The 12,246-nt window shown below is 47.0% G+C and overlaps 1 protein-coding gene across 4 annotated transcripts in view; it reads left to right on the plus strand.

Moving 5' to 3' along the window:
* Positions 1 to 12,246, plus strand: part of SECISBP2L (SECIS binding protein 2 like) — a 989,501-nt gene that overhangs the window by 95,724 nt on the left and 881,531 nt on the right. The window contains exon 1 of one of the 4 annotated variants that reach the window (XM_078684796.1): positions 11,630 to 11,688. The exons of the other annotated variants lie outside the window; for them this stretch is intronic. Coding sequence (XP_078540922.1) covers positions 11,686 to 11,688 — 3 coding nt within the window. The 5' untranslated portion in view covers positions 11,630 to 11,685. Of the gene's footprint in view, positions 1 to 11,629; positions 11,689 to 12,246 lie in introns of those variants that run through there. 4 annotated transcript variants of the gene reach the window in all.

Consider the following 12,246-nt stretch of genomic DNA (forward strand, 5'->3'; position numbering starts at 1 on the left):
ATGGGGAGTAGATTAGGGCTGACATTTACGTTTGATGGTAATTTATGGCAGGCCTGTGCCCTAGAAGCGGACATGGATTGTACAAGTTCAAGTTCAAGTTCGGGCATTTGTATAGCGCACTACTCACCCAGTGGGTCTCAAGGCGCTTGGGGAAGGGGATCATTATATGTCGAATAGCCAGGTTTTAAGTTCTTTTCTGAAGGAGATGTGGTTTTGAGTAAGGCGGAGGTGAGTGGGGAGTGAGTTCCAGGTCTTGGCAGCAAGGAAGGAGAATGATCTGCCACCCATGGTGGATTTTCGGATGCGCGGGACTGTGGCGAGGGCTTGATTGGACGATCTAAGTTGGCGGGTGGGTTTGTAGAAGGACAGTCGAGTGTTGAGGCATTCGGGTCCCAGACTGTAGAGGGCTTTGTGTGCGTGGGTGAGAAGGCGGAATGTAATTCTTTTGTTGACGGGAAGCCAGTGGAGGTCTTTTAAATGTCCGGTGATGTGATCTTGGCGAGGGATGTCTAATATGAGTCTCGCTGATGCGTTGGAGTTTTTTCTGTAATTTTGTTGTTATTCCGGCGTAGAGGGTGTTTCCATAATCCAGTCGACTCGTGACTAGTGCGTGGGTGACAGTCTTTCTTGACTCAAGGGGGATCCAGCGGAAGATCTTTTTGAGAATGCGAAGTACGTTGAAGCAGGAGGAAGAGACTGCGTTGACTTGTCTGGACATCGAAAGAGAGGAGTCTAGGATGAAGCCAAGGTTACGTGCATGGTTTGTGGGAGTGGGTGCTGTGCCCAGAGCGGAGGGCCACCAGGAGTCGTCCCAGGCAGAGGGGGAAGATCCTAGGATGAGGACCTTGGTTTTGTCTGAGTTGAGTTTTAGGCGGCTATGTTTCATCCATTCGGCTAGTTCTTTCATGCCTCCGTGAAGATTGGTTTTGGCGGTGTTGGGGTCTTTGGTGAGGGAAAGGATTAACTGGGTGTCGTCGGCGTAGGAGATGATGTTGAGGTTGTGTTGGCGCGCGATGGGGGCGAGAGGACTCATGTAAACGTTGAAGAGGGTGGGACTGAGAAGATCCTTGTGGTACGCCACAGATGACTTCAGTGGCCTCTGAGTTGAATGGGGGAAGTCGAACTCTTTGAGTTCTCCCAGCGAGGAATGAGATGATCCAGTCCAAGGCTTTTCCTTGTATGCCGATGTTGCTGAGGCGTTGTATAAGGGTGCTGTGGCAGACTGTGTCGAAAGCGGCGGAGAGGTCGAGTAGAATGAGGGCCACAGTTTCTCCGTTGTCTAGTAGTGTTCGGATGTCGTCGGTCGCTGCGATGAGGGCTGTTTCGGTGCTGTGTTTGGCTCGAAACCCGGATTGAGATGGATCGAGGGAGTTGTTGGATTCAAGGAAGGTGGCGAGTTGGTTATTGACGGCTTTCTCAATGACTTTGGCCGGGAATGGGAGGAGGCATATGGGTCGGTAGTTTTTGAGTTCCGAGGGGTCTGCTGTGGGTTTCTTCAGAAGAGCGCTGAGTTCGGCGTGTTTCCAGCTATCTGGAAAGGTGGCAGAGTTGAACGAGCAGTTGATGACGTCACGGAGATGGGGTGCGATGATGTAGTCAGCTTTGTTGAAGATGTAGTGGGGGCAGGGGTCGGTTGGCGAGCCCGAGTGGATTGAGTTCATTAAGCGGGTGGTGTCTTCAGTGGTGATTGGGTTCCAGTTGCTAAGGATGTTAGTTGGCGGAGTAGGATCAGAGGGGGGTGGGGAGGGCTGATCGCTGGGGGTATTTTCGAAGCTGTTGTGGATGTCGGCAATTTTGTTGTAGAAGAAGGAGGATAGCGCATCGCAGAGGTCTTGAGAGGGAGGGATGTCGTTAGATGCTGCAGTGGGGTTGGTGAATTCTTTGACGATGTTGAAGAGTTCCTTGCTGTTGTGAGAGTTGTTGTCGAGGCGATCCTTGAATGCTGATTTCTTGGCGGATCGAATCAGTTGGTGGTGTTTGCGGGTTGCTGTCTTGAGGGTGGCCATGTTGTCGGTGGTTGGGTTTTTTCTCCATGTTTTCTCCAGGGAGCGGCATAGCTTCTTGGATTTTCTAAGGTCATCGTTGAACCAGGGAGCCTTTTTGCTGCCTGAGTTGATCTGGTGCTTTTTCAGGGGTGCTAATTCGTCGGCACTGTGGGTGATCCATTGCTTGAGATTGGTGGCCGCTTGGTTTGGGTCCAGTGAGGGGGGAGGGAGGGTTTTGGTTTAGTGATGTGCGGAGTTGGTCGGAGGTGATTTTGTTCCAGTTTCTTCGAGGAATAGGTTGTGGGCGGTTGTGGTTCAGGGTGGTAACACAGCTGTGGTCCGTCCAATGGAGAGCTGTGGTGCGATCGAAGGAGATATGCTTGCTGGACGTGAAGATAGGGTTGAGTGTGTGTCCGGCTGCATGGGTGGGGGTGTCAACAAGTTGTTTGAGTCTGAGGTTGTCCAGGTTGTCCAGAAGGGTGGTGGTGTTGTTGTCGTGTTTGTTTTCAAGGTGGAAGTTGAGGTCTCCTAAAAGAATGTAGTTCTCGGAGGCGAGGGCATGTGGGCTGACGAAGTCCGTGATGTCATCGCAGAATTGGGTGCGGGTACCTGGAGGCCTGTAGATGAGGGTGCCTCTAAGTGTGGTCCTGGGGTCGGTGTGGATCTGGAAGTGGAGATGTTCGGCGGTTGCAAGATTATCGTCGGAGCTGGTCGTGATTTTGATGGTGTTCCTGGGGATAATGGCGATGCCTCCTCCTGTTTGATTGATGCGGTCTTTTCGGATGATCTTGTAAGCTTCCGGGATGGCTATGGCGATGTCGGGTGCTGATGATGTGTTCATCCATGTTTCTGTGAGGAAGGCGATGTCCGGTGACGCAGTGTCGAGTAGGTCCCAGAGTTCGGTTGCGTGTCTGTGGACCGAGCGGGTGTTAAGCAGGATGCACTTCAGGTGGTTAGAGTCGGAGCTGTGTGTGGAGGAAGTGGGTTTGGTGAGGGTCCTGAAGCGGTTGAATTTGCATGAGATGCAGGCGAATGGGCCGTGGGTACGTCCTGGAGTGGCTTTGCAGCAATGTAGAGTGCGTCCGGGGTTGAGAGCGAGGAGGGTTGCGGCATCATATGTGGTTTTGGTCGGTTGAGAACGGCGGGGACCAGGGGGACAGGCGCTGGGCGCGGTCCAGGCACGGACGGGCGCAGACGGGCTTACCTTTGGCGCACCTTCGGCGCGCATGGGGCGCAACCGCTGCGCGTGAACGCTGCGCGCAAAGTCATCTGTCATATATGGATGGTGGGAGGGGAGGGGCGAGGGAGGATCAGCTGGGAGGCGGGATCGGGTCGTAGGGGACGGGCTTCGAGGCACAACAGCAACAACAAGAAGATGGCGGCTAAAGTTAAACAGGCAACAGGATGGGGTACAGCGAGTAAGTGATGTAAATAATGTAAATAAACACCCTGAGAAGCGAGCGCCACAAAAATCGATGTTCCAACTCAGTCAAATGGGTCAAAGCCACAACAGCGCGTGTTCTACTTGCCCTGCGCACAACAGTGAACAATGTAAATAGTGATTGCTAATAATAGTGAGATTTGTGAAATCGTCAGCAGCGGCTCCAAATACTCGGCAAAGCTTCTAAATAGTAAAGCGCTATTACACGTGGCGACTGGCAGGCAGGCACTATTAGTTATGAGCACTCGATGATGCAAGAGAGTGGTGAGGCGTTGAGACAAGCGGCAGCTAGAGGATTACAAAAGCGCTATAATTAATTATTTAAATACGCTCTAGCGTAATGTCAGGCAGCAGTTTTGCGAGAGGCACAGAGAAGCAGTTAACGATACCAAACAGCAGGAAGCTTGGGGAGCGACCCAACTTTGCGGAGACCAACTTTGCGTTTAAAGACTTGTATTTAATGGGCCCCTCCAATGGGCGGGCGATGGTTAAATCAGATGGTGCCAGTCATTCATTTTCGTCGAGACCGGACAAGCAGTCAAAAGAATTGTGCGTAGGAATGGTCCACCCACCAGATGAGCTGTGTTGCTGGAACCAGCCTGGAGGTGGTACCTGCGACCAGCTAGGACGTTGGGGGTGGATAGAGAAGGGGGAGTTCACCAGATCGGGTCTTGATACAGGGTAGTGCGGTTGAAGATTTGAGGTATCTGTACTATGATACCGTTTAGAAATCCCAGAAGGATCTCCCACCAAGGCTTTCGGGTAAAAATAGCTAAGTTCTCTGGCCCTGATGCTACCCTCATTACCACCCGTGTACCAATCTTTAATAAAAGTAGCTGCCCTATGGTCTCTGAAGTTTATAATTACTATGTCACCAGGAATTGTTTTGGGTCTCTTCCCCAGCCATCCTGCTCGTCGAACATGGAGAATTACTCCGTTTAGATTAGGAGGTAATGGCCTGTGGGTTCGCAGCCAGTACATAGTCTTGTTCTTTAAGGTTTGATAATTTTTGAAACGTCCGTCAGATATTTCAGGGACCCCGGTTAACACTATGACGTAGGGGTCCGCCTCGGGGGAAGATTAATTTGCCTACGCCTATCAGTGTTCTGTCTTATCGCTGATGATGGAGGAATAGAGCGGTCATCAGGCGTTTTGATGTTAGGCGCGACCCTTTTATCGCGTTTGGTCACACTTGATTTTGAGTTTCCGCTAGCTTGGGTCTCTCTCGCTGTTAATTTAGTATGTTCCCCTGTTGGTTTTGAGATTTGAGATCTCACAGGGTTATGGTTATGCTGAGTAGTGGGTTTTGAAGCTATCTGTGGAGTGGCTATAGAAGATGGTATGGACGTTATTACAGGGTTTGATTGGTCTTTGGGTACAAGCTTATTCTCTACCAATATCTGCTCTATAGTACCCAGTTGTGTAGCTATTCTCTTAAGTCTCTCGACTACAGGGAGTAACAGTGACTTGAATACATTTTCCAATGGACCCATGTTATCGGCGATAACTAGATCATTCAGTTTGGAAATGGGGGGAATTACAAGGTCAGGAGTTGTAGGTATGTGTGGGGCAAGGCTGTTTTTCTTCCCAAAACTTAGGTGAGTATTTCTGTTCTTGTTGGTCTGAACAGGCTGATTACTTATACCCTTTCTCCTTTGCTTTTTTGGTGGCTGACCTCGAATTTGGGGGGCGATTAAGGTTGGTTTTAGAATTTGGACAGACTCTGCCTGAGGTGATGATATTTCCAGTAGGGCATCAAATACAGTGTTATGGGTGCTACCTGGTTGCAGAGATAAGGTATCGGGCAGGATCTGTACATCAGAGTTAGTAATAGAGTTACGCGGGGTTGTTAAGGGGCTTATGATTCTATCATTGGAGTCTGCCGAGGTGGAAGTTATGTCCCGAAAGAGAAGTGGAATGCTCTCGTTTAGGGGTACCTCATGCCCCTCGCGCTCATAAATCGTAGCTGGTGAGGGTGGGGGTGAAACAGCATGTTGTATGCCTCCGAGGGATGATCGCTTGGTTTTGCATAGTTCCACAGAGCGGCGTCTCGCAGAGTGTCGCTCAGAGAGAGCAAGTTCTCGGTCAGCTGCTGATAACGAGCGAATGACAAAATTATCAAGCGTACCTAGTTTTTCACCACCAGGCGTCGATGGTTTGTCCTTAGTGATTGACATCCTCAGTATCTATCCGTGGGATGAAAGGGGGGTGGCCCAGCCCAGACTCCTCAGGCCTCTGAGGGCCACAGAGGGCCCGCCCTTTGCCCGGGCTTAGCAGCGTCCCGTGAAGCGGAGTGTTGGGAGCCTTTGTAGCGCCTCCTGGCGCTCTGGTGACGTGAGCAGCCTGCGCCCGCCGCAGGGGTTGGAGGGAGAGCGAGTCCTCCGCTCGGCGGCCGCGGTGAAGGTGAAGGCGGCGGCGGGAGGACTCGTGCAGCAGCGTGACGGTAGGATTATGCCCAGGAAGTAAATGGTGGAGACCAGTGACCCTCGCAGGATTTGCGAGCTCCGCCGAGTGTTGGGAGCCTTTGTAGCGCCTCGTGGCGCTCTGGTGACGTGAGCAGCCTGCGCCCGCCGCAGGGGTTGGAGGGAGAGCGAGTCCTCCGCTCGGCGGCCGCGGTGAAGGTGAAGGTGGTGGCGGGAGGACTCGTGCAGCAGCGTGATGGTAGGATAATGCCCAGGAAGTAAATGGTGGAGACCAGTGACCCTCGCAGGATTTGCGAGCTCCGCCGAGTGTTGGGAGCCTTTGTAGCGCCTCCTGGCGCTCTGGTGACGTGAGCAGCCTGCGCCCGCCGCAGGGGTTGGAGGGAGAGCGAGTCCTCCGCTCGGCGGCCACGGTGAAGGTGAAGGCGGCGGCGGGAGGACTCGTGCAGCAGCGTGACGGTAGGATTATGCCCAGGAAGTAAATGGTGGAGACCAGTGACCCTCGCAGGAGGCCCATAGTCTTTTTTGCCTCAAAGCCTCTAAACTTTGGAAATGAAGGTGATAAGGTTTGAAAGGGGGAAGGCATGAAGGAAGGACAGAAAGCAGGAATGAAAGAGGAAGGCAAGAAGGAAAAAGAGGAAAAAATGAGAGAAATAATTTGGAAGATAGGAAGAGAATTACAAGAAAGAAAGATCAAAAGAGAAAGAAAGGGAGTGAAAGAAAGAGGAAGGCAAGAAAGAAAAGGGGGAGAAAGGAAAGAAAGGGGGATGAAAGGAGAAAATAGAGGAAGGAAAGACAGACAAAGAAGAAATGACAGGGTTGCAAAGAAAGAGCTTATATTTAGATTTTTATGTGAGCTGCTGGTATCGTGTGAAAAAACAGCTGTCAGATAAAAAAAAGGCCACTTCAAAAGGAATTTACAACAGCATTGGCAGGAGACAGGAACTGATGAATCTGGAATGTGCCCTGTGCTCTCATCTGGTAGAGAGTGTCCTATCACATTAAACTCTACACACCAAGGCAAAATTAAAGTAAAAACAAAAACTCTGGCACTGAAGGGGAACTACTTGGTTTGCATATGTGCTGCTTGTCAAAGGTCTAAATGCAGTCACTCAAAGTGAAGTTAGCAAGTGGCTGAAGTAGGCTCACCCGTTGCCACATGCTGTACACTCAGTGGGCAGAAACAAAATGTGAATGACACAAGAACAGGCCAATGGATGAAGAGAGGTGGTTTAAAGCCCTTTTATGTCAGTCAGTATATGCATATAATTTTAGGAAAATCAATAGGTGTTGGCTAACGCCAGACCTAATAAAGCGGAGTATATGCCTGTTCCAGGGCTTCATACCAAACAAAAATACCCCACTTACAATTCAGTCTTTCCTGTGTGTCTCAAGCTGCACCTGGAGTCGCCTTCACAGAAACCTGCAAACTGGCAATATAACCACCCCACAGCATAAAGCCCTACACTCCCAACCCCCACTAGTTCGGTCTCACTCAGAGTCTTCGCAGCAGGCGCCGCCCCAGCATGTATATTCCCTATTTGATTCATGTACTGTTCTGTTACCTTCATTTCCCCCAAACTGTAAAGCGCTCTGATATCCTTCGTGATCAAGTTTCCGCTATATAAATCTTTATAAATAATAAATAAAATAAATAAATCTACAAGAATGGTACACAGGATGCAGTACCAGAGGAGATTTCTAGACACGAGGCAGATTCCGAGGCAAGAGCACACCTGACCACTTCCGAGACTATTTCTAATCACTGAGATGTGGAGGAGTCACCACTGTACTGAACCCCAAAAACTTCTTTCTATACACTCAAGTTTAACATTTGTTGTAAAGAAAACATTTCAAGAGTAGTATCCCAGACGGAAGATCTCAGATAACAGGAATACCTTTTGCTCCACATGATTCTCATTCACTCCCATCTCCAAATCCAATTTTGGACTTGGTTTTTGCAATCCTCCCTTCAACAGTGCAACCACCTCTTCTCCATGAAAAAGTCACAAACTGCAAAATGCTCCCGAGACGTACCACAGAGACAGTTTACAAGTGCCATACACAATCGTCCCCGCAGTCCCCTTCAGAGGACTCCCATAGAACTTGAAGTGCTGAGTTCAACAGTCTGGTCTACGGCCGGTGGGGGAGGCAGGCAGTCAACAAAATTCCAGATACTAGGCTGCCCCAAGGCCATGTAACTCCTTTACCTCTAGGTCAGTCTCACTTGTCCCTGGAAGGTCAGCACACCAACTTCCAGGGACTCTACCTTAATCTCTCATTCTAAAGAGCCACTGGAGCCTAAATCCCTTGCTCCTCCTCCCCACGGGCGCTGAGGCGGTGGGGGATCATTATAGATAATGGGGTAACCCAAAAGTCAACCGGACCTGGGTACAGTACGGGAATGAAAAAATGGTCCGTGACCAATGCTTTTCAAGGAATTCAATTAAATTTTACAATGTGTTGTGTACAAATTAACAACACTGGTCTCTAGTACCTTCATAAGTTTCTTCATGCATGCATTAATTACCACTTTATGCATGCACATTTCAGGGAACAGACAGACGAAAAGAAGGATTTCTGCCCAATTATATTAAAAAATAATCACATTTATTTTTAATATGTATCAACTTGTTAGACATAGGTTGTGCGCAGAAAGGAAAAAGGGTAGTGGGGTAGTGGTGGTGGATTGTGAAAGTGTAAGTCAAGGATTAAAAAAGAACAAATAGATACTTTGAGAATTACCGGTAAATCTAGACCAGACAATGTTGACCTGTCCAATATTAGACATTCATTTACATATACTCTGTAAATCACAGTATGCACTCAATGCATTTTGAGGGTATAACAGATGGCTCTTCCAGCCATCATGCCGAGCAGTTTGGACCAGTGTTGTTAATTTGTACACAACACACATTGTAAAATTGAATTGAATTCCTTGAAAAGCATTGGTCACGGACCATTTTTTCATTCCCTAGGCGGTGGGGGAGGCAGGCAGGCAACAAAATGCCAGATATTAGGCTGCTACAAGGCCATGTAACTCCTCTCCCTCCAGGTCAGTCTCACTTGTCCCTGGAAGGTCGGCATCCCCCAACTTCCAAGGACTCTGCCTTAATCCCTCATTCCAAAGAGCCGATGGAGCCCGAATCCCTTGCTCCTCCTCACCACGGGAGCTGAGGCTCGGCTTGCTTCAAACAGGCTTAACTCCTTGCTCACAGTGCCAAAGATTTGCCAGCTCGGAAACCTCTCATAAATATCCACAATTATGTTACCTTAAACTTAGAGAACCTGGAAGTTCTGCACCTTTCTCAGCCAATGGATCTTTGCCACTGTTTCCAAACGAAACATTACACATCAAAATTTAATGTTCAGTCAATGAAGAGTGCTGGTGAAGTTTTAAAACATTTTTTTTGTCATTTAGTATATTAGCTGATATTTTTGTTCTTTTATTCAGATTAGTGGCAAATCAATTACATAAATAATAAGAAATAAGTTGGTTAGACCAAGCATAGAATATAAAACAGCATGTTCTATTCAGAGTATTGTCCCCATTCTACACTAAAGGACCTTTTCTATCCTTACAAGAACCCATGAAGAGTTCTTTCTGGAAAAGAGCGAGTAGATTTTGGAGCAGATTCAAATAGCTTAATGGAAGGACTAACTCCCCAAAAAGAGTTGTTCTGGAGACTCAACCGAGTTGTCTGGACAATTGCCGTAGCAATCACCTAAAAGAGGGAGAGAAGGAAAGAAGCACAGCTGTAAATATTATCTGCATAAACAGGAAAATTCTTCTCACAAAGCATAAAGAAAACCGAATCACTGTAAGCAGTAGCTTATGGCAAGTTGGGCTAGCACAACCAGGTGCCAAGGGGGATGACCGTGTAGAGATGTATGAAAAGTCTCTTGCTTTCTAACTAGGAAGACATACTATGTAGTAAGCAACTAAACATGTTGCAAAAACCGGTGTTGCAAAAACAAGTTATTTCATCATCATCGTTAAATGGTAAGAAGTATTCTGAAGGTCTGTTGTATTTGCTTCCCACTGTAAACGTTCACTCCAGCATGAAGTTAGGAAGGGCTACAACGGAATACAAGAAGCTACATCTACATAGGTTCTCATGAGCACCCTTTGAAAACCTACTCTGTTAGCTGTCTGGTTTCTCACCGTATAACAATGAGTTCTAAGAAATGAAACTTTCAAATTGTGGTATGTTCAGGTTAAATCACAAAATGTAAGCTGCAGCAAGCATTTTCCTTTTTTTAATACTTGTTTATTATGCATATGTGGCGAAGAATATAATCCATGTACAGTGAAGTCATATAGTGTGAGGAAAGAAAGAATACATTTTCTTAAGACACCGAAAATTTCACTAAAAAGTCAAGCCCTAGAGTTCGATCTTGATGTTAAATTACTACTTTTGTTGAAATTATTTTTCTTAAAAGGACATTGTTGAATAAATTAATAGTGCAGCCTCGCAAGTAAACCTCAACAACAAAAAATGAAAGCTTTCTGCAGAAAGTAAACCACATTTTCACGTTTTTATGTTAAATAAAGGCACATTTTCTAATGTTTAACTTATGCATTTTCAAGTTTAATATTTAGTGCGTTTCTATATTATTGTGTGGCAGAATTTGCGTAAACGTTTTCAGCTTTATCAAGCCCATGTCGGTGAACCACAGCGGCAAACGACTCCTCCCAGATCCTCCTACAATGCCATCACTCCGTATGTAGTAAGACATTACAAGGGAGTCCTATCATTATCACAACCAGTTATGGCATTACTGCAAATTTACAGCTAAATGTGCAGCATTGGTTCTGTCTCTTTATTATAGTTATTGGTGCAACATTAACACAAACTTTTTGCTTGTGTTCTGGAACTAACAGACACGTAAAGTATTATTTTTCTCTTCATGCAAAAATATTGTTAAATGCACTATGAACACTTTACACACTTTCGCTGTAATTTCTCACTGCTTCCCACATATTTTAAATGACCCCCAAAGTCCAATAAAGGCACATGAATGGCAAAGTGCAACAAATATTAGTTGCTGGCTATTGTAAAGTTTTTCAAAATAGCTCTATATAGGCAAGGTAAACACCCTCCATCAGGCCTTGCTTGACAGCGCAGCTGTCTGGCTAATAAATTGTTAGCAATTCTTTAAAATATATGTAGAGTAGACGTTAGCTTGGCTTTAGAAGTAGAACTGTCTCGCCTCTTGGTATCAGCTGACGAGGTATCATTTCTTCTTCCAAGGAGTCCTTTCATTAGAATGCACAAGACAATTATTAAAAATCTGAAAAATAAACTTAACTGTGCTCTTTGGTACACATGTTTTGCCCTTCTATATGCTTTCTACACTGAAAGCTATATTTTAGCTATTTTTTTCCCATCATTGATAATGCGAGTAGGATAGGCTTAATGTGATAAGATGGCAATTGTGCTTAAAATACATGCAAACAGCATTTAGGTTTCCCTGGGTTTTAAATGTGTTGGTCCATAAAAGCGAGGGCTATTGGTTTTGCCAGCATATGTTGCAGGGAGTAATTACTGCTACCGCTTTCCATCCTGTAGTATGGAAGTAAAACCAGCACGTGCAGCCCTTTCCAAAATGTAAACCGGGTTCTTGCCCAGCCCGCGCAGCAGCTTGGAGACAACTAGAGTCCTCGGGGTGGGGCTGCGCAACACAGAAGCTGCCCTGCTCCATGAGAAGCTTCGCGTCATCGCCGCCTCCTCGAACCAGGATTGAAGGAGGTCTTGTGTTCTGTCGTGCCAGTCTTCCAAGCAGCCCAGTGAGCGACTTGGAGGTGTCGGACACCCGAGGCTGCTGTCATATATTAATGGTGAGAACTTGGTTTATAGACTCAGAAGTTTCTAACTTACGGTTTATTCTAGTTCGATTCCCTTCAGCACGTTGCGACTTTTTTTGATTGAGGTCGGTGGTGTGTGTGTAAACAAAGCACACACACACACACACCGCAACACAGGTGATCCAGCACGGCGGCGCGCGAGTGGAGGAATAATCTTCTGTTTAGTGACAGGCACGCCGCTGCTGCTACAAAATGGGTTCGTTAGCTGCTTTCGTATGTTTCTTGGGGACCTCTCTATGCTCGTAGTAGATGGACCCTAAAGAATTCCCTCCACCTCCTCAAATATATTTATGCAGTCATGCATTTCTCTGGTGGCATGCGCGACAGATTGTGAAACAGTCCATTGTTTCTCTACCCCTGGCTGTTTTGGTTTATCATGTAGACTCATGTCATTCAGTGTACTACCAGTACATCAAACAGGATGTTTATCGGCGTAAGGTAATCAAACATGAATTCGACGTTCTGTTTAAGTTCAAGTGCCCCAGCGCACTGCTCTGTGCGAGGAGGTGAAAGTGTTGCATGTTTTGCATA

The sequence above is a fragment of the Lissotriton helveticus genome, chromosome 3_2, assembly GCF_964261635.1.
Source record: "Lissotriton helveticus chromosome 3_2, aLisHel1.1, whole genome shotgun sequence".
NCBI lineage: Eukaryota > Metazoa > Chordata > Amphibia > Caudata > Salamandridae > Lissotriton > Lissotriton helveticus.